The sequence below is a fragment of the Sciurus vulgaris genome, assembly GCF_902686455.1.
Source record: "Sciurus vulgaris genome assembly, chromosome: 13".
Classification (NCBI taxonomy): Eukaryota; Metazoa; Chordata; class Mammalia; order Rodentia; family Sciuridae; genus Sciurus; species Sciurus vulgaris.
In genome coordinates, this window is record NC_136474.1 from 40,005,105 (window position 1) to 40,024,037 (window position 18,933).

Here is an 18,933-nt window from a genome sequence, read left to right on the forward strand (position 1 = left end):
GCGTTCTTAAGGGCAAGAGGCTGTGATTTGCTTTATAGAGACAATGTACCTGTCATTCAAGTATGAATTATAGTGCTGTTGCCCATGGGTTCGATGTTAATGAATTAACAACATGAATTAGAAAAGACTTCTTCGCAAAGAAATACACATAAACAGGCTATGTATTGATCAACTGACAAAAACTTTGTGCCCAAAGCCTCACAGGGAACCTAACTCATATTTTCTATAGAAGGAATAGTTTAGTACAGTTAGCCCTCCATATCCCTGGGTTCTAAAACAATCAACCAGCAATGGACCAAACATATTTGGGGGGGGAAAAAAACTGGGTCTATGCCACAGGTACAGACTTTTTTCCTTGTCATTGTTCTCTAAACAATACTATATACTTCCCTAAACAATGCCATCTAATTATTATATGGCACATTATATTAGGAGTTATAAATAATCTAGTGCTAATATGAATTGTAGAAGAGGACACACATAGGTTACATGCAAATACTATGCCTTTTGACATAAGGGACTTGAGCATCCACATATTTCATATGCAGAGGAATTCTACAACCAATCCCGAGGGACAACTCTATGCACTAACTTTATGCAGTGTTTTTTTGACTGTTGTACATAACTACGCATACTGAGAATCGATTTTATTAGCGTGATTTGGTTCACTTCAAGTCTCAATTTCTATCAAAATACTCTTTCTTTCTTTTTTCCTGATGGCTCTCTGATACTATTTGCAGTCCTGGGACATAAGGAAATGGGGAATAGACAATCAACATTCATTCAATCCTTTAACTAATAATGTCTCAGGAGATGAGATGCTGCATCCTATTGCCTTTGGAGACTTTGGGGAAAGTCATTTGCTGTCAGATAGGAAACAACTGGTTAAACCACTGACTAGTGCTCTCATTTGCTCATGAAATGTTGGCCTGAGAGAGGGCAGATATCAGCCATCCCTCAGATGCCTGTCAAAGGTGAAGGGGGAAGCAGTGTAACACTGCAGCATCCCCAATCCTCCCTGCTTCAGTGAAGAGCAAAATTAGCTTTCCATGCTGCACTTTTCCTTGTATGTGTGAGCAAAGAAAAGGGATTTGCTTACCAATAGCAATGCTCACCAAGGAAAATGTGCAAGTGAAAGTCATTTGTCAATTCCCTAGAACACAGGGATTAAGGGGTATGTATATACCCTCACACAGATTACCTGCTAGATCCTCTCAGTTTTGATTTAAGTAAAAAGCAAATATGGGGCCTACCCATTTTCAAAATGTTATGTTGTTTGTGTCAAACGAATTAAATGAAAAATAGAAATAGACAATAAAACTTTTTGTAATATTAAAGAGCCAAAGCAAAAACCACAAGGTTCCTCACATTAAGAAATCAGAGGCAAAACATTCAAGCATCTGTTTATATTGATGTATTAGCAAAAAATAAAATCAAACCCAGTTTTGAAAAGGTAAAGGCCCTCAAAAGACAACAGGATTTGAATGGAGCTAATAACTGGTGTTTTATTATGCCTATTTTTTACATTAATTTTTTTCCTGTGGGTGTGTGTGTGAACCCATGATGGATATAGAATCCATGGCTTCACACAAGCTAGGGAAGAGCACTACCACTGAGCCATTCCTCCAGCCTCCATGCCTTCTCTTAAATGACTTTATCTGGGTTTTCTACCAATAATCATGACGTTCTTCCCTTTTCTTTTTTTCTCTTTCCCTTTAGAAAGGGATATTATCATAGCTCATCTACTCATTCTATAAAACAGAATGCAGGAGAAAATTAAAGTAGAGGAAAAGGCATAGGAAGTTGTAAGGGACAGTTCTGATAAGCAAGGAGCAGCAGTTCACATAGGTATGAGACTAAACAGAAGGCATATCTCCTTGATCATCAAATAGTAAGTACAAGTTGAAAATGAAATTTAGAGATGTGGGAAGTTTTTAAAAATGAGTAAACAAAACATAGTTTTTGAGGATGAAAAGACTCTCACACAAATTACTCGCCTTCTTAGGTGTAGCTCTGAGTCAATAATAAAATGACAACTTCCTGTGTCCCCACTAGTTTCTAAAAACATATTGCTCATCTTTTCTAATTACAAAATGCAAAGTACAGGTGCAATTGCTTAGAATTGCTTTCTCACTTGAGAGAGAGTTACATATTAAATCCCCCTCTTTGTCTTGGAGGCAGGAAGCAATGCAATTGTCCTGCAATTAGAATAAAGGCCCTAGCAAGGGAATTTATGGAGCAAGCCATGTGTTATTTTTCAACTGGGGCATATCAGTATTTCCCAAGTGGACAATAGGGGACACTAGCCTCTGCAAAAGCCCAAATCACTAACCAGACTCCAGCTGGGCACCCACACCCATCATATGTCCCTCCTGGATATTCAGACACACACCTAGGCTCTGAAACTATACAAGACAACTCTGTTCAGCTTTGTCTAAATTGGTGTTTCTTTCCATTTAGCCAATGAATGACTCCTAATTCCTTGGATTTGAAGACACAATTGGAAAACATTCACCTCTTCAGCTCTAAAAGACTATTTCTAAGCAGCAAATTGATATAGGCCTGCTGCCACTTTCTCTGTGGCCTTACCCTGGTTCCTAGTGAAATAAGGAGCTGAAGACAAATGCAGTCAAGAAACCAGGCAGCTGTGTGGGGAATAAAGGCTGGAGCTAAATGTGAAGGCATGGGCAAGATCCCATCATTCCTATTCCCTCAACTCCTCATTTACCAGCAAAACTGTCAGCCTGGTAAAGGGTAAATCTTGGTTTAGCCTCCCTGCAACATGCAGACTCCTTTGTGTCCTGGCTGCACAAAGAATTTAGATCAGGGCCCAGCTGGAACCCATGCCAAATCTTCTCCCAGGACCCTTCAGTAAATCGAAGGAGTTTGCTTTAACAAGGAGGCTCTGGTGAACCAAGACTCATCCATTTGATGACTTTATTCTCACATTCCTCATTGCCAGCTCTCTACCTTTATTGAGAGGCCTGGGAAAGGGGTGTATAGGAGCCAAGTATGCATTTTTCTCTTTACAAAGCCCACTATTTATATTAAAGACTCCTGCCTTCTGGGCCTCTAACTAAGCTGGAATCACGGTCTTTTCAGTAGCAGAGACTGTACAGGTGAGATTCAGGAAGCTTCTGTGGGTGCATGCATTAGCAAGAACCCAGAGCAATCGATGGGTGACTCTTTTGCTTCAGGGGCATCTGAAACATATGAATGCAAGAGAGAGGAGAAAGCAAAGCAGAATCAAAGCCAAGAACTATTCTTTTTTATCAGTACAATAAAACAAGAGGGTAAATGTGAAAGGAAAATATTCTTTAAATGACAGGAAATCAATGTGGATATCCAAGGATGTGGGTGCCTGGAGGCAGGTAGGCACTTCCCCAATGCCACTAAACCCCAGAAGTGCTGATCTAAGGAGTAGCTATTAGGACAAGCATTAATTAAAGAATTAAATATGTGTTAATCATCACATACTTGATGATTTATGTTTCAAGGAATAGTAATTAGCTGTGTTCCATGCAGGTTGCCACTGATCTGTACCTGCAGAATACTATTTTACCAGAAATAGTTAAGAGTTACATAAAATGACAATAGTGCAAGAAGGCTTTGGTCACAGCCAAGAAATGTTTCAAAACTCTGTAAGTGTTTAACTAGACTATGAAAACAAGAAATTCCCATGAAGACCTGCAGTCTTTAACAAAAGCACTTGGGGCAGCTGTGTCTGATTTGATTGAAAACTTCCCCCAACACAACAACTGTAATGCTCAGATTCTGACCAAAATGAAAAAGGACTCCATATTTCATGATTCTTGTGTGAGAAATGGGTATTCCTGACAGAAGTCCAAGGGGTAGATGGAAATGAAGAAATAGCTGTCCCCAGATGTGCCCCTAGAGCACAAGCTCTTCAGGATATAGTCCAACAGATCCAGGAAAGGCAAATTCCATGGACCCTCATGAAACCTCACTTTGCATTTTTGTAGGACAGCAGTTATGGATTTTCTTGGGGGGGTACTGGGGATTGAACCCAGGGGTGTTTAACCACTACGCCACATCCCTGGCCCTTTTTAATATTTTATTTAGAGAGAGGGTCTCACTGAGTTGCTAAGTGACTTGCTAAGTTGCTGAGGCTAGCTTTGATCTTCCTGCCTCAGCCTCCAGAGTCACTGGGATTATAGGCATGCACCACCCCTGCTCTGGAACATTCTTATGGAAACAAATTTGGATTACTTTGATTCACCCTGTGTTTCACAAAACAATTTGCTGTGTCCCTTTTTCACTTAACACCTTTTGACAATTCACAAAACATTTAGGAGGTGCCTGAGAAAGCGCTCAGCTATTAACTACTTCCCTTTTTATTGTCTCCCACAAATCTTGTCTGTGGCTCAACAAACTGCCACCATTAATTGAGAGGCCAGCATATCACAAAACATTTTTCCTTTCATTTTCACATTCTGCATGGTCATTATATAATCCATAATTAGGAAATGGAGACTCATAAAGTTTAAATCAGTTGCCCAGGCTTGTATGTCAGCAAGACTCATCCAAATCCGATTCCATCCAACCAAAGTGTATGTTCTTTTACTATACTGTGATGCTTTCCATTACAATATTATAGTGTGAAATGCCTTTAAAACAGTTTGGTTACCATTTTAACTCATAACAAAACTATTTACTATGGCTTGTGAATGTAGCTGGTATATAGTGGTAAAGCACATATTTAGCATGTATCAGCTAGGTTCAAACTCCAGTCACACAGAAAAACAGATAATGACAATAACAAACAAACTCGCACTACTAACTAGTGTGAAAACTACCCTATAGAAACAAGTGCTACATGATATATTTTAATATGCTAACATTTAAGTATATATAAACCTTATATTAAATTTTTGCACTCTCCTTAATGTATACTGATACCTATGTAATAATGCAGTGGTTGTCAAAGGGGAGCTGACTCTCTGTGCCCAGAAAGTGTTGCTCAAAAGGCCTATCTTTAGATACCTCAGTCCTATTATCTTCTCTTCAGCTTTCAGGACCAGAAAAGCCAATGGGTACCCTAAGAATGACTTATTGGGACAATGGACTTTATGCCCCCCAAAAAATGTTATGTACATGCATGCACGCATGCACAATACCAAAAATTATTTTTTATATTTTGAAATTAGAAATATAATAGTCTCAAACCAAAGTCACATCTTCGAGCCAGTACAAAAACTCCTTATAGAGAAATCTATATGGAAAATTATATCATAAGCACATGGGTTCTTATATGATTCACATTTTTAAAAGCATCAGGTGACAACAACTATCTCTTTTGTAAGGATGTGCTGGCCCCCAGCTGAGGACTGAGTCTACTGCCCATGAAAGTCCTTCAGCCCCCACACACCTGACAGCCCATTGTTCTAATTTTTCTTCAGAGCCTCTCTACTTGGGTTGACACCTCTGGCTAGGGCTGGATATAGGTTTTAGAAGGTGGTTTCCTTTAACTTCATCTCTTTTAATACAGCATGTCCATCTCATCCCAACTGGAAAACTTCACTCAAGTCTTATACGTTAGTTTGAAGGTCTACATCTCAATGTTAAGTGTCCTGCTCACACCTCTCTTCTATCACCTACAATGTGCCATTTGCCTAATAGGTGATGTTGTTACTAGGGTAATGGCTTGGATTTACTAGTCCCCAGAAGATAAAGAAAAATATGTAGGAAGTATTGCCCTCACCATGCCTTTAAAACTTCAAAGGTGGGCACATGATAGAACACTCCATATTAACAAGGGGCTTTTCAGAAGACCCTCATCCTTCACCAATACTGGCTCAGCAAATGCTTAAAAACTTATCAACAGTGTATTTGAGAATCTCCACAAATCCAACGGTAAACTCAAAGAATGAAGTGATTCCAAATGAATCAGTCAGTGCTATAAACTAAATGTTCATATGGTCCCCAAACTCATATGGAAACCCTAATCCCATATGGGTTGGTATCAGGAGGTGGGGCCTTTAGCAGATAATTAAGACATGAGGATGGATTCCTGTGGGTGGAATCAGTGTCTTTAAGAGAAGAGGAATGAGGAAGCTTGCCCACGAAAGGACATAGTAAAAAGACAGCCACCTGTAAACCAGGAAGAGAGCCCTCACCAGGACCTGACCATCCCGCACCCTGACCTTGGACTTCTCATACTACAGAAGTATGGAAAACAAAATGTCTGCTGTTTAATCTATTCAACTTATGGTATTGTGCTACTACAGCCCAGTAAGTGAAAACACCAAGGATGCAATAACCTTATAAATGAACCACAAAACTATAAAACTATAAGAATAAAGTTCTAATTGAACCTGATTATCCCAGTAATGTGAGAGATCAGTGCGAAATGAGAGGAATTAGGAGTTAGGGTCAGTTTCACCACATGGAAGGTGATATATTTTATCCAAATCTGTTCAACAAAGAATTCATCAAAAATGACAACAGCCTGATACACAGGACCATCCTACTTTCAATGTAGTTCAGCAATTCATTCCTTAAACCTGGTCTCCTCAGTCTGTTTATAAATCAAACCATTCCTTGTACTGTTTGAGCTAATTGTGCAAAAAGGGGGAACAAATGATAGCTCTCAATTGGAGTCAATGTCCAGTGTGTTGACAGGTCTCTAGAGAACTCACTCGAAAGGTTTGAAGTTGAGCATTGCTCAGGCCAGAGAGAAGAAACTGAAGCACAGATGGGTAGCAATGTCCCATTGGTTTCAATTCAGCAGCTGTCTGAGTTGAGGAAGAGCCTGGAGCCTGTTCCAGAAGGCAGAGAGAACATCCCAGAGCAGTGAGAAGTCTCCTCCAGATGATCAACTCATCCAACAGGGAGAAACCTGCTGAAGACTCATGTGGCCAACCCCACTTGCCCCTGCTTTTTTAACCCTATGAAGGAAGAAGTGTTGTCCCAGAGACCATCTCTGTTTATTGTATTACCAACTGGTTACTGGTACATTTCTTATCAGATGAAGGTACTCATTAAATAGAATATTTTCATTCTTGTGAAAAAAAACTATTTTTCTCTTTTCTGCTGCATAAATAAAAACAGTACATGCACACTGGGAGAAATTTATATGATACATGACCCAAAGGAAAAGAGCCAAATCATCGTTATCCCTGTAGTTAGGGAGATATCATGTTTGTAGGTACTGATTTCAGAGTATTTTTGATGTTTATCACATATTTTTTAAATTTTAAGAGTGGAATTTAATATGTTGCTTTATACCTGTTTTATCCAATTAAAAATAGGCTTAAATACATCACTAAATGCTTTTCCCTAACATCATTCTTAGTCGTTACAAAAAGTATTTTTATATTGAAAGAGCATAAATTAACAAATCCTTTATTGTTGAAAATAATACTGTTTCTGTTTTTCATTATTTAAATAAGCTGCTATGAATATCCTTGGAGTTAATTATTTGCAATCACTCTTCATTATTTTTTCAAGATACATTCCTAAAGTAGATTGCTAAATTTAGATGTATTATATTTTAGCACTCTAAAACTTATTGCCAAAATAAACTTTAAAAAATTTTAACAATTTGCTTGTGTATTAATAGAGCTTTCACTATCTCTACACTTCTACTGAAGAAACATGTAATTTATTAAATACCAGAAATTGCTATAGGTACAGGGAAACAAAGATAAACTAAGCAAGAAATTTACAGTCCATTTATTCTGTATCAATCCCCAGGTAAGGAGCTGGGGGATCTTTACTGATCAACACCAAATCTGCAGGATATTACTGGCTCATGCCCATTCTGAAGACAAGGAGCACTTGAGAGATCTAGTTCTCCTGTCCCTGAATCTAGCTGAGCACCTTAACTGAATATGAGAAATGATCTGAGACATGTGTTCCAGCTGATTCCTGAGTAAGCCAAAGGTTTAAGAAAGAAAGCAGCAAATACCACAATCTTCTTCAGGCTGCCTCTTAGCTGGAAATCAATTGTGTATTTTTGATACAAAGCTATTTGTAAAAGATGCTGTAGATAAAAGGAAAAAGCACCCCAAATGTCCACCGTCACTCATTTTTTTCCCGTTTAGTTATACACAGCAGGATGCTCTTGTGTGGCACCATCCCTGACAGAGGGATGTGACCTTAGATTACCATTCTTAACTGCTCTGGACTTCCTGCCTGCATTACTTTAAAGGGGAATTCACTCAAAGTGGGCAATATGGGTCTCAAAAGAGTTTCCACAATAATAGAATTTGGCAGCAGTCCCTCTGTGACAATGGTCTCTACAATGGCATTTTGTTTCCACTGATTCCATGAGTTGAAGCAGGGACCCACACCTCACAGGCTGACCCCAACAAGTGCTCATTTCTTCATGACTCATCCACTCCTGAGACCCAAGATAGAAAGTAAACTATCCCTGCACATAGTACTACTGGTCCTACTGAGGGATATTGCTTTGTTCATAAACAAATTTGAATATTTTTTAAAAATTTATTTCACAAAGTCATAAGACATTTGTAATCAAAAAGCATGGGTAATTACAGTGGTATTTTAAAAGAAACCTACCTTTTCTTATACATTATTATACTAATAATAAAACAATTTATATTCTTAGAAATTAGAGGATGCTTCAAAACATGAAATGGAAAGAAAACACATACCTGATAAAAGTTAGGCCAGAATGTACTAATGGCCAGTTCTGCCCGGTTCCATGTACGTGTTGGGTCTCCAGATATATTCCAGATGGGATTCCCCAAAGGTCCGTTATTGACCTTCACATAGACATTGAGTAACCCAGGAGCAGAATTACTCTTGCTGGATACAAAATAGTGAAAATCAATGCAGTGGGTGTCATTTTCCTTAAGCTGAGGTAACAGCAGGTGAGCTCTCTGCCCTCAGGTCTCCCAGATGCATTCACCAGCATGAAAGAGCCTGCAGAAACAAAAATCAGGGAGACTACAATCTGGCAAAGTCCTCACAACATGGGATCCCCCCAAATTACTCATTTTCTTAGTCAGAACGATTTAGCCCCCAAACTGCTAAGAAAATGGTTTTCCTGCCAGGCTGGTGGTGCACGCTGTAATCCTAGCCACTCGAGAGGCTGAGGCAGGAGGATCACGAGTTCAAAGCCAGCCTCAACAAAAGCAAGGTGCTAAGCAACTCAGTGAGACCCTGTCCTATAAATACAAAATAGGGCTGGGGATATGGCTTGGAGGTCCAGTGCTCCTGAGTTCAATCCCCTCCCTACACCCCTGGCAAAAAAAAATGGCTCTCCTCAGATCATCAAAAAAATCCCTAAACTGGCCTCATATGCTTTCTATCCTTTCTCTTCCAGGTTCACCTCCCAACAAGAATACTCTCAGTCATACAGATCATTTTCAAAAACTTCCAAAAACAATTTGAACATTCTCCTTTCAAAGTCATTTTTCTGTGGTCTTTTCCCTTTTCATCCTTCTTCCTGGATCTCACCTAATGTTGAGGACGTCAAATTTGAACTTGACCATTTCACTTTTCAGAGCACAAGGACCTCCTGGTAGCTGTCTGATGCCACCATAACATCAACAACCCAGAATATGGTAACTCCCCAAATTATATCCAAAACTTTCTTCCTAAAAACAAACAAAAAAATCACATTTCTGAAGTACTTGGACACAGCGATTCTGTAAAAGCCTACACTGGACTACCTTCCAGCCAGCCATGAGGGGAGGACCCTTGACCAGAAAGAGATGCTTCCATCAATAATCTACCTCCAGACAGGGTCCTGCAGCCCCTTCAAAGTCAATCCTGACTTCCTGCCTCACTGCCAGAAGGGAGGCATACACATCTAAGGAAGCAGTAGCCACTGTCCCTCTCATCAGGCAGCTTTCACCTGGATCCCAAGTTCCATACTATAGTGATATCAAGATGAAAGCTGACAAGCTCATTGTAACTGAGAATGATAAATACAATGGAGAACTGTTGCCACATGAAAAACAGGGCATTTTTTATTCAGTTTTTGTTTGTGTTTTAAAGAAGTGTCATGAAGGGCAAATGGGCACAGGTGAAGAATATGAAATATGCAGAATGAGGACTGGGCTTTGTGAGAAGGACCAACATGAAGAAACATGCAGGTGTATGCAGGTTTTATGACACTTACACGGACAGACTATCATGTGAGCTGGCCAGTAACGTAGCCATTGACTGGAACTTGAGAATTTCGATGTCACCTTCCAGAAAACTCAAACCTCCCAAGCTGGATCCCCTAGTCCTCTCTCTTCTCAACCAGCCTTTCAACATCCTACTGGTCATCACTGTCTCTCCTTGTTCCACTTCAGGGGAATGCAGATCCCCACTTCATTGGGACTCAGAGCCCCAAAGAGAAATCATCTAGCTGCTGGAAAAATATCTAATGAAAAATCAAATTTAGTCCACAGCCTACATGAAATTATATGTCAGGATAAGAGAAAATCAAAAAAGTACCCTCCTAAAAATTGGTAAAAGCTTTAGCCCTCATATTGAGCAAGTAACAACTTATTTCATGTGCTAGAAGCACACCTTAGGTAAAAATATAAGTGAAGCAAAGATAAGAAGCAACTATGTTAATGCCTGACTTATGGCCTGACTTTTATTTTAGAATAAAAGCTACAGAAGTCTTATTTGCATCTGTCTGCATGCTTAGGCACATAAGCAACCTCTGAATATTATGTGTATGTGATATTTCTCTACTTCTGTGTGATATTACCAAATAATAAAGAGCTCTATTCTTATACGTCTATAGAAAAAAAAATAAGTGCTTGTGTAAATTAAAATATCCTCAACACTTTCAGAAATAAAGAACTAACTCAACTATTTGAGGTGCCACTTGACTTAGGTAAATCTTTAGTAAACTAAATGCCTTTTTAAGTTTTTGTGCAGTACTGAGGATCAAACCCAGGTGTCTAACATGCTAGGCAAGGGTTCTACCACTGAGTCACACCACCAGGTCCTAAATCTTTGGTAAATAAGACTAGTTTTAACACTGTTGTTTAATTAAAAGAAACATCCTGTTTTCTAAGTTACCCCAGCATGGAGTATGACAAAAGCATACATTTGTGTATCTACTTGCGTTTACTAGTTAAATATAAACTAAAGCTATATTTACAAGGCTTTAAGCTTTTAGAAACAAATTTTAATTAATCAAATGAAGTCATTCTTCTGACAATCTTATTTCAACAATCAATTATGTTTTATAATGAATTTGCCTAAAAATAGTTTTCAAAATTATTTTGATAACTTGCCAACTTGAAACTTAGTAAGTTAAGCCAAAGATAACCATTAATATCTTGATCATTTCCTAAGTAAAATACTGAAGACTTTACAATTTTGTTTATATATTTTTGGTTTCTTATCCTTACAAAGAGACTAAGAGATATTTGGCCTTATTAATAAGCCTGCCTTTTCAGCCACATTAAACTTTCTTTTTATAATAAAAACCCTGAACAAGCATGTATCTCCAGAGGAGGTGAAGATAGTATATTCATAAAATTTCCTCATCTGTTACAGAATGCTGGAATTGAAAAATGGTTCACAGTAGTCTCCTTTCTTATTGACTCTGTAAAATAAAGGTTTCTAATGGGTTGTTTGTTGTGGTGTTTGACAGGCTAGCCTGGAAACTTCAATTTCCTGCCTCAGCCTTAACGAGAAGCTGAGGATTTCAGGCACTGTGGACACGCCAGTGTCTAGCTGAATGATTACTAATGATAAATTATAATCAATATATGTAAGTTAAAGTACTAGAAAATAAAGAGCAAAGAGAAACGGTTCGAGTGAAAATACAACACACAAAATGAAGGACATATTTTGTTTAAAGGAAAAAGATAATTTTGTAAGAAAATAGAATTCGATATTAATTGTTTTTTTTTTTTAAGGGTAGGTGAGAGGAGACCGGGAATAGGAAAGAACCCAAATGCACACAGAAGTTTACAAAAGAGTTTTAGGGAAAAAGCAACTGTATATTGTTGTATAATGGTCCTGCTGGCTAATTTTCAATGGACTTATTTATAAATTCTTTAAAATAAGCTCTAATCTTGCCAGTACATGGATGCAAATGAATGTGATTTCATATTTTGCTATAAAATAAAAAGTTTCGTGGATTATGTGGTCTGTTGTCAAGAAGAAAATTGAAAAAGGTTTCCATTACCATTTTAGAGATAATCAAGAAAACAGAATCTTTGTCTTAGTCAAAATTAACCTCTTCTGTTGTCTTTCCTGGAACATTTAGACAACTGAATTTTCTCAATATTACAAGGGCTAAGGGCTTTTGGATTCTCTCTCAATCAAGTGCCTTTCACATTTACTTTCAAGTCTTGTATTGCCACATAGGTCAAATACATAACCAACTATGAACTGTTTCCTAGTGACCTAGGATCCTATTCACCAACAATTCAAATTTTTTTAAATTTTTGACAACTTCTGCTATTTCAAGATACCAAAATCAAATATGAAATAAAATACTGATCTTAACACTCATTTAGAGATTTCTCAGAGGGTCCCTGAGATATCTTAAAGGTTTGTTCTTTAACCGTACAAAAAGAGAAGATTAAAATAATAATAATAATTAGTTATATTTAATATGTTGATTTGCATGAGAGGCATTATCAAATAAGAGTTTAATATCCACTGGGATATATTTTCATGGGTTAATGTTGTTAATGTAAATATTTCAGGAATTATATAAATGCCCAGAAATATCTCAATGTCTTGCTTACATGTTCTCAATTCTGCCCTGGTAGATAGCAGACATCAATGGTATAAGGTCATTAGCCATAATTCCAGTTATTATATAAAAGGAATAAGTCAATAATCTTTATAATACTACTATTTTTATAATTCTACTAATAATGCATTATTTGTATAATATTCTCATTAGATCTTTAACTATGTACCTTTAAGTCTCTTATCATTCATAGATACTATCTTCCAATGATATGATCCTGTTTTAGCAAATACATCCAAGACACCAAGTCAGAGAACTTCATCTTTAAAAAAAAACAAAAAAAAATTTCCTTTTTTCTGAGATCCATGAAGAGGACTTTGCCAGGTACTCTGGGGTACAGGCTTTGTTGGCACTGATGATGTCACAAGAGAGTCATTGAACTGAGTTGACAATTGGTGTGTTCATGCAACTGTTTACCCAAAATCAAACCGCAAGGAACTGAATGAAGTATTGAACAATGATGACAATTTTCATGACCTTTTTGTTTAAAACCTTTCTGGTTCATTAATGTTCCATTTCTGGAAGTCAAAGAACACTTTTCTCTTTTATCTTAAGCAAATTATAACTCCTAGTTGGTAAAATTATTCATGAAGCAGAAAGGAAACATCTTTTCTCCCTGCTTAAAAGCTTCAAAATTTCAGGAATTAATTTTGAGTATTCTAGATTTTTGGCCATATAATTATTTATCTAGGTTCATTGAGAATCAGTCCTCTTTATTAGTAAGACACATTGAAAACATTGCTTACATAATCAGGACTTTGGAATGTTTTATCTGAAAATAGCATGCATAGAATCAGATGTGATGAGTTTTAGAAAACTAAGGTTGACTTTATTTGACCAGTGTTTACAAAGCCCTCTTGGGAAAATGTACCTCATACCTGCATTATAGATGAATAAGGAAGGTCACTTCCTAGAAAGTCCAGGAAACAGGATACAGGCATTTCAAGAGAAGTTTGGTGATAAGTCTTTCCTGTGGATGCCTAGATTAGGGCAGCTTTTAAACATCCAGTCTGATCCAAAACAACTTAAGTCAGCATATTATAGTGACACATGCATATACCCATGTTTATAGTACCATAGTTCGCTATAGCCAAGTTGTACAAAAGGCCTAGGTGTCAGTGAACATATGAACAGATAAAGAAATATATACATATGGGATGAAGTTTTATTCAGGCATAAAGAATGAAATTATGATATCTGCAGGAAATTGGATGGAACTTGAATACATTATGTTAAGTGAAATAAAAAGACTCAGAAAGTCAAGAGTATGTTTCTCTCAAATAAAGAAGGTTAGAGAGGAAAAAGGAAGAGTGGGGTAGGGCAATCTCATGAAAATTGGAAGGAAGATCAGTAGAAGAGAGGAAGGGACCAAGCGGAGGGAGGAATGAAGGGAAAAGAGAGGTACTATGGAATGAAATTGGCCAAATGATGTGTATGTACAAATATATAACAGTGAATCACACAATTACAAGAAATTATAATGTACCAATTTAAAAAAAACAACCTAAAAAGCACTCAATCTCAGATTGCTTGTAAAAAGTTCCAACAAACTTTCAAATTTCCAAAAAGTCCATGTGGTGAATTATCTTACTGCATTATGTAATTTATTCAGTCAAACTTAATGGGACTCAACTTATTTTGTATAATCAGAAATGAAGCAACTGGTGAGAAATTTCAATGGAAAACAATATAGCTCACCTGTGTGGGTTCTTAGATTGTAGTACTATTCATTGTCTTTGAGCTATTTTGCCACCTCTTTTTAATCTGTTTTCTGCTATCTTGTGCATTTTGTCAGCAATTAGCATTTCCAATTTTCCTCACACCTTCCTGATTTGGGATCACTGACAACTAAAACTTTCATTTTCCAAAGCCCTGTGAGCTGAAACTGGATTAACTCAACACAACCTCAAAGGATCCATCACCAGAACAGAATGTACCACTAGAAAGTTCACTGGAACACTTGTTTCCTCCATGCTCTGCTCCAGGAGAGAACAATGACTGTGACACTACATTTAAAACCATCACCAAAGATGCTTCAAGTCCAACAACTGGGAGTTTTCTCCACTAGCTGCCCTCTTCACTCAGGAACTGTCCAGTCTGCTAAATTCATTAACCTTTACTTTTTTTTCCTTCTTCTAATATAAATTCTTCTCTCCTTTTTACAGATCTATTTCCTTGCTATTTTTAATTCTAACGGCTTTCCACAGCAATAAACCTAGCTGCTGCTGCTTCTTTTTATTTTGGTGAAACTTCCAGAAAAATTTCACAGAAAGAAAATATAGGAACCACTTAGACCCCCAGAGTTGGTATAAAGGTTATTTTCAAGTGAAAACATTTGAGCTAAGGAAGATAAAGAAATCTGATCTTGATGTCCCTTGTTTAACTAAAGCAAAGCTACCTCAAAACTACAGTGGCCATTAACCCCCTTGTAAGGCATTTCCTGCTAATTAAGATGCCATGGAGACAGAATGCCCATCCCATTACTATCAAATAATTCAACAGAGCCTTCTACCCTTTCCCAGTATGTAGAGGGTTCTGTTGCATTATTTGATTACCACTCCTTTTTTTGTTTAAATTTAGTATATAATATTTACCTCTGGTTATTTAGCAAGTTTGCCATTACTAGGAGCTACTTGCCCACAACTGTGGAAACCAACTTTACTTTTTTTGCATTAACATATCTCTTGTCAGTTGGTTTGCAGGCCCACAAGCACAGAGGAAAGGTTTTCCTTGTCATAGTAACTAAAAAGATGGTTTAAGCCTTATTCCACATGAGGATTATATGTGGAATCTACTCTCTCCTTCTGTATCCCTATGGATTGTTAAAGGCTTAGCTAATCCTTCACACTCAGAATCGTACATTGCCTCACTAAAGCTGCCCTCATCTAACTTTGTCCAAGACCCCTAATTCTGCAGGGGTCTATATATATAATATAGCAGGACACTATATTAAGCTGGGTCTCTAACATCAGGTGTTTCAGTGTGTACCCACCTGTCATGATAACCTATGGTTTCAGCATATGTTAGAAGCTTGATCTCCAGGGGCAAGTGTTGGGGGATGGTGGGAACAATTTAGAGGTGGGGTCTAAGAGTAGGTCACTGGGGAAAGTGTCCTCTGCAGGATTAAGGTAGCTCTTAGGGGACCCGAATTCTCAAAAAGGTGAGTTGACAAGAGAGCAAGCTTAATTCCTGAATTACTCTCTGGTTTCCCATTGTGTAATGCTTTGTCCTAATCTTACATGTACATCTAAACTGTAACATTCCTTCTCTATCTCCTCTCTCTACCTCCCCACTCCAGGCTGCCAAGAATATCAAATCCCTCTTGTTCTTCATATGCAAGACAACCAAGATCTTTTCACTTTTCTCAACCAGAAAGGTCCAGGGTACTGAGGGCAAGGAAGAGTTCTGCATCCCTGTCTCCTTCTCAACAATGCAGAAATGCAGTGAGGTTTTCTTGCCTTTAGAAACCTTTCCTTCTCTGCTACCATCATCAGAATGAGATCTGCAGCCCTTCAAAGATTTCTAAGCTATCAGAGTGACACATAAGAAAAAGTAAAATTGTGTCAAATAAATAAATAAATAAAATTCAAAAAAATGAACCAAATGACCGGGAAACCAAATCGTATCTCAATAATAACCCTGAATGTTAATGGTCTAAATTCATCAATCAAAAGACATAGACCGGCAGATTGGATTAAAAAGAAGATCCAACAATATGTTGCCTACAAGAGACTCACCTCATAGAAAAAGATACCCATAGACTAAGGTGAAAGGATGGGGAAAAAACATACCATGCACATGGACTCAGCAAAAAAGCTGGAGTATCCATCCTCATTTCAGATAATGTGGACTTCAAGCCAAAGTTAGTCAGAAGGGATAAAGAAGGACATTTCATACTGCTTAAGGGAAGCATAAATCAGCAAGATATAACAATCATAAACATCTATGCCCCAAACAGTGGCTCATCCACGTATGTCAATAAATACTTCTCAATTTTCAGAACCAAATAGACCATAACACAATAATACTAGGTGATTTTAACATGCCTCTCTCACCACTGGACAGATCTTCCAATCAAAAATTGAACAAAGAAACCATAGATCTCAATAACAAAATCAATAATTTAGACTTAATGGACATTATAGAATATACCATCCAACCAAGAGCAAATACACTTTCTTCTCAGCAGCACATGGATCCTACTCTAAATAGACCATATATTATGTCACAAAGCTAATGTTAGCAAATACAAGAAGATAGAGACACTACCTTGTATTCTATCAGATCATAATGGATTGAAGTTAGAAATAAATGAAAGAGTAAAAAACAGAAGCTACTCCAACACCTAGAGATTAAACAATATGCTATTACATGATGAATGGATAACAGAAGATATTAGGAAGGAAATTAAAAAATTCTTAGAGATAAATGAGAACAAAGAAACATCATATCAAAATCTCTGGGACACTATGAAAGCAGTACTTAGAGGGAAATTTATTTCATGGAGCGCATTTAATAAGAGAAGTAAAAATCAACAAATAAATGACCTAACACTACGGCTCAAAGCCCTAGAAAAGAAGAACAGACCAGCACCAAAAGTAGTAGAACACAGGAAATAGGTTAAACTCAGAGCTGAAATCAATGAAATTGAAACAAAAGAAACAATACAAAAAATTGACAAAATAAATAGTGGTTCTTTGAAAAAATAAACAAAATTCATAAACCTTTAGCCACACTAACAAAGAGAAGATGAGAGAAAACCCAAATCACTAAAATTCGGAATGAACAAGGAAATATCACAACAGACACGACTGAAATACAAAACATAATTAGAAGCTATTTTGAAAATCTATAGTCCAACAAATAGAAAATTTCGAAGACATCAACAGGTTTCTAGAGACATATGAATTGCCTAAACTGAACGAGGAGGACATACACAATTAAATAGACCAATTTCAAGTACTGAAATAGAAGAAGTCATCAAAAGCCTACCAACAAAGAAAAGTCTGGGACCAGATGGGTTCTCAGCCGAGTTCTACAAAATCTTTAAAGAAGAGCTCATTCCAATACTTCTCAAAGTATTCCATAAAATAGAAGAAGAGGGAACCCTCCCAAACTCATTCTATGATGCCAATATCTCCCTGATACCTAAACCAGACAGAGACACATTGAGGAAAGAAAATTTCAGACCAATATCCTTAATGAACATCGATGCAAAAATTCTCAACAAAATTTTAGTAAATCCCATACAAAAACATATTAAAAAGATAGTGCACCATGATCAAGTGGGTTTCATCCCAGGAATGCAAGGTTGGTTCAACATCAGGAAATCAATAAATGTAATTCACCACATCAATAGACTTAAAGTCAAGAATCACATGATTATTTCAATAGATGCAGAAAAAGCATTTGATAAAATACAGCACCCCTTCATGCTCAAAACACTAGAAAAATAGGGATAGTGGGAACATTCCTTAACATTGTAAAGGCCATTTATGCTAAGCCCATGGCTAATATCATTCTAAATGGTGAAAAACTGAAAGCATTCCCCCTAAAAACTGGAACAAGGCAGGGATGCCCTCTTTCACCACTTCTATTCAACATCGTTCTTCAGACTCTAGGCAGAGCAATTAGACAAACCAAAGAAATTAAAGGGATACGAATTGGAAAAGAAGAACTCAAACTATCCCTGTTTGCTGATGACATGATTATATATTTAGAGGAACCTGGAAATTCCACCAGAAAACTCTTAGAACTCATAAGTGAATTCAGTAAAGTAGCAGGTTACAAGATCATTGCTCATAAATCCAATGCATATTTATACATAAGTGATGAATCTTCAGAAAGAGAAATTAGGAAAACTACCCCATTCACAATAGCCTTGAAAAAAAAATACTTGGGAATCAATCTCACAAAAGAGGTGAAAGACCTCTACAATGAGAACTACAGAACATTAAAGAAAGAAATTAAAGAAAACCTTAGAAGATGGAAAGATCTTCCATGCTCTTGGATAGGAAGAATTAATATTGTCAAAATGGCCATACTACCTAAAGTGCTATACAAATTCAATGCAATTCCAATTAAAATCCCAATGACGTACCTTACAGAAATAGAGTAAGCAATTATGAAATTCATCTGGAAGAATAAGAAACCCAGAATAGCTAAAGCAATCCTTAGCAGCAAGAGTGAAACAGGGGGTATCGCAATACCAGATCTTCAAC

At 37.2% G+C, this 18,933-nt stretch overlaps 1 protein-coding gene across 1 annotated transcript in view; it reads right to left on the reverse strand.

Moving 5' to 3' along the window:
- Positions 1–18,933, reverse strand: part of PTPRM (protein tyrosine phosphatase receptor type M) — an 849,607-nt gene that overhangs the window by 517,086 nt on the left and 313,588 nt on the right. Inside the window, 2 exon segments of the mRNA XM_079108449.1 lie at positions 8,640–8,872; positions 8,875–8,910. Of these exon segments, the coding sequence (XP_078964575.1) occupies positions 8,640–8,872; positions 8,875–8,910 (269 nt within the window).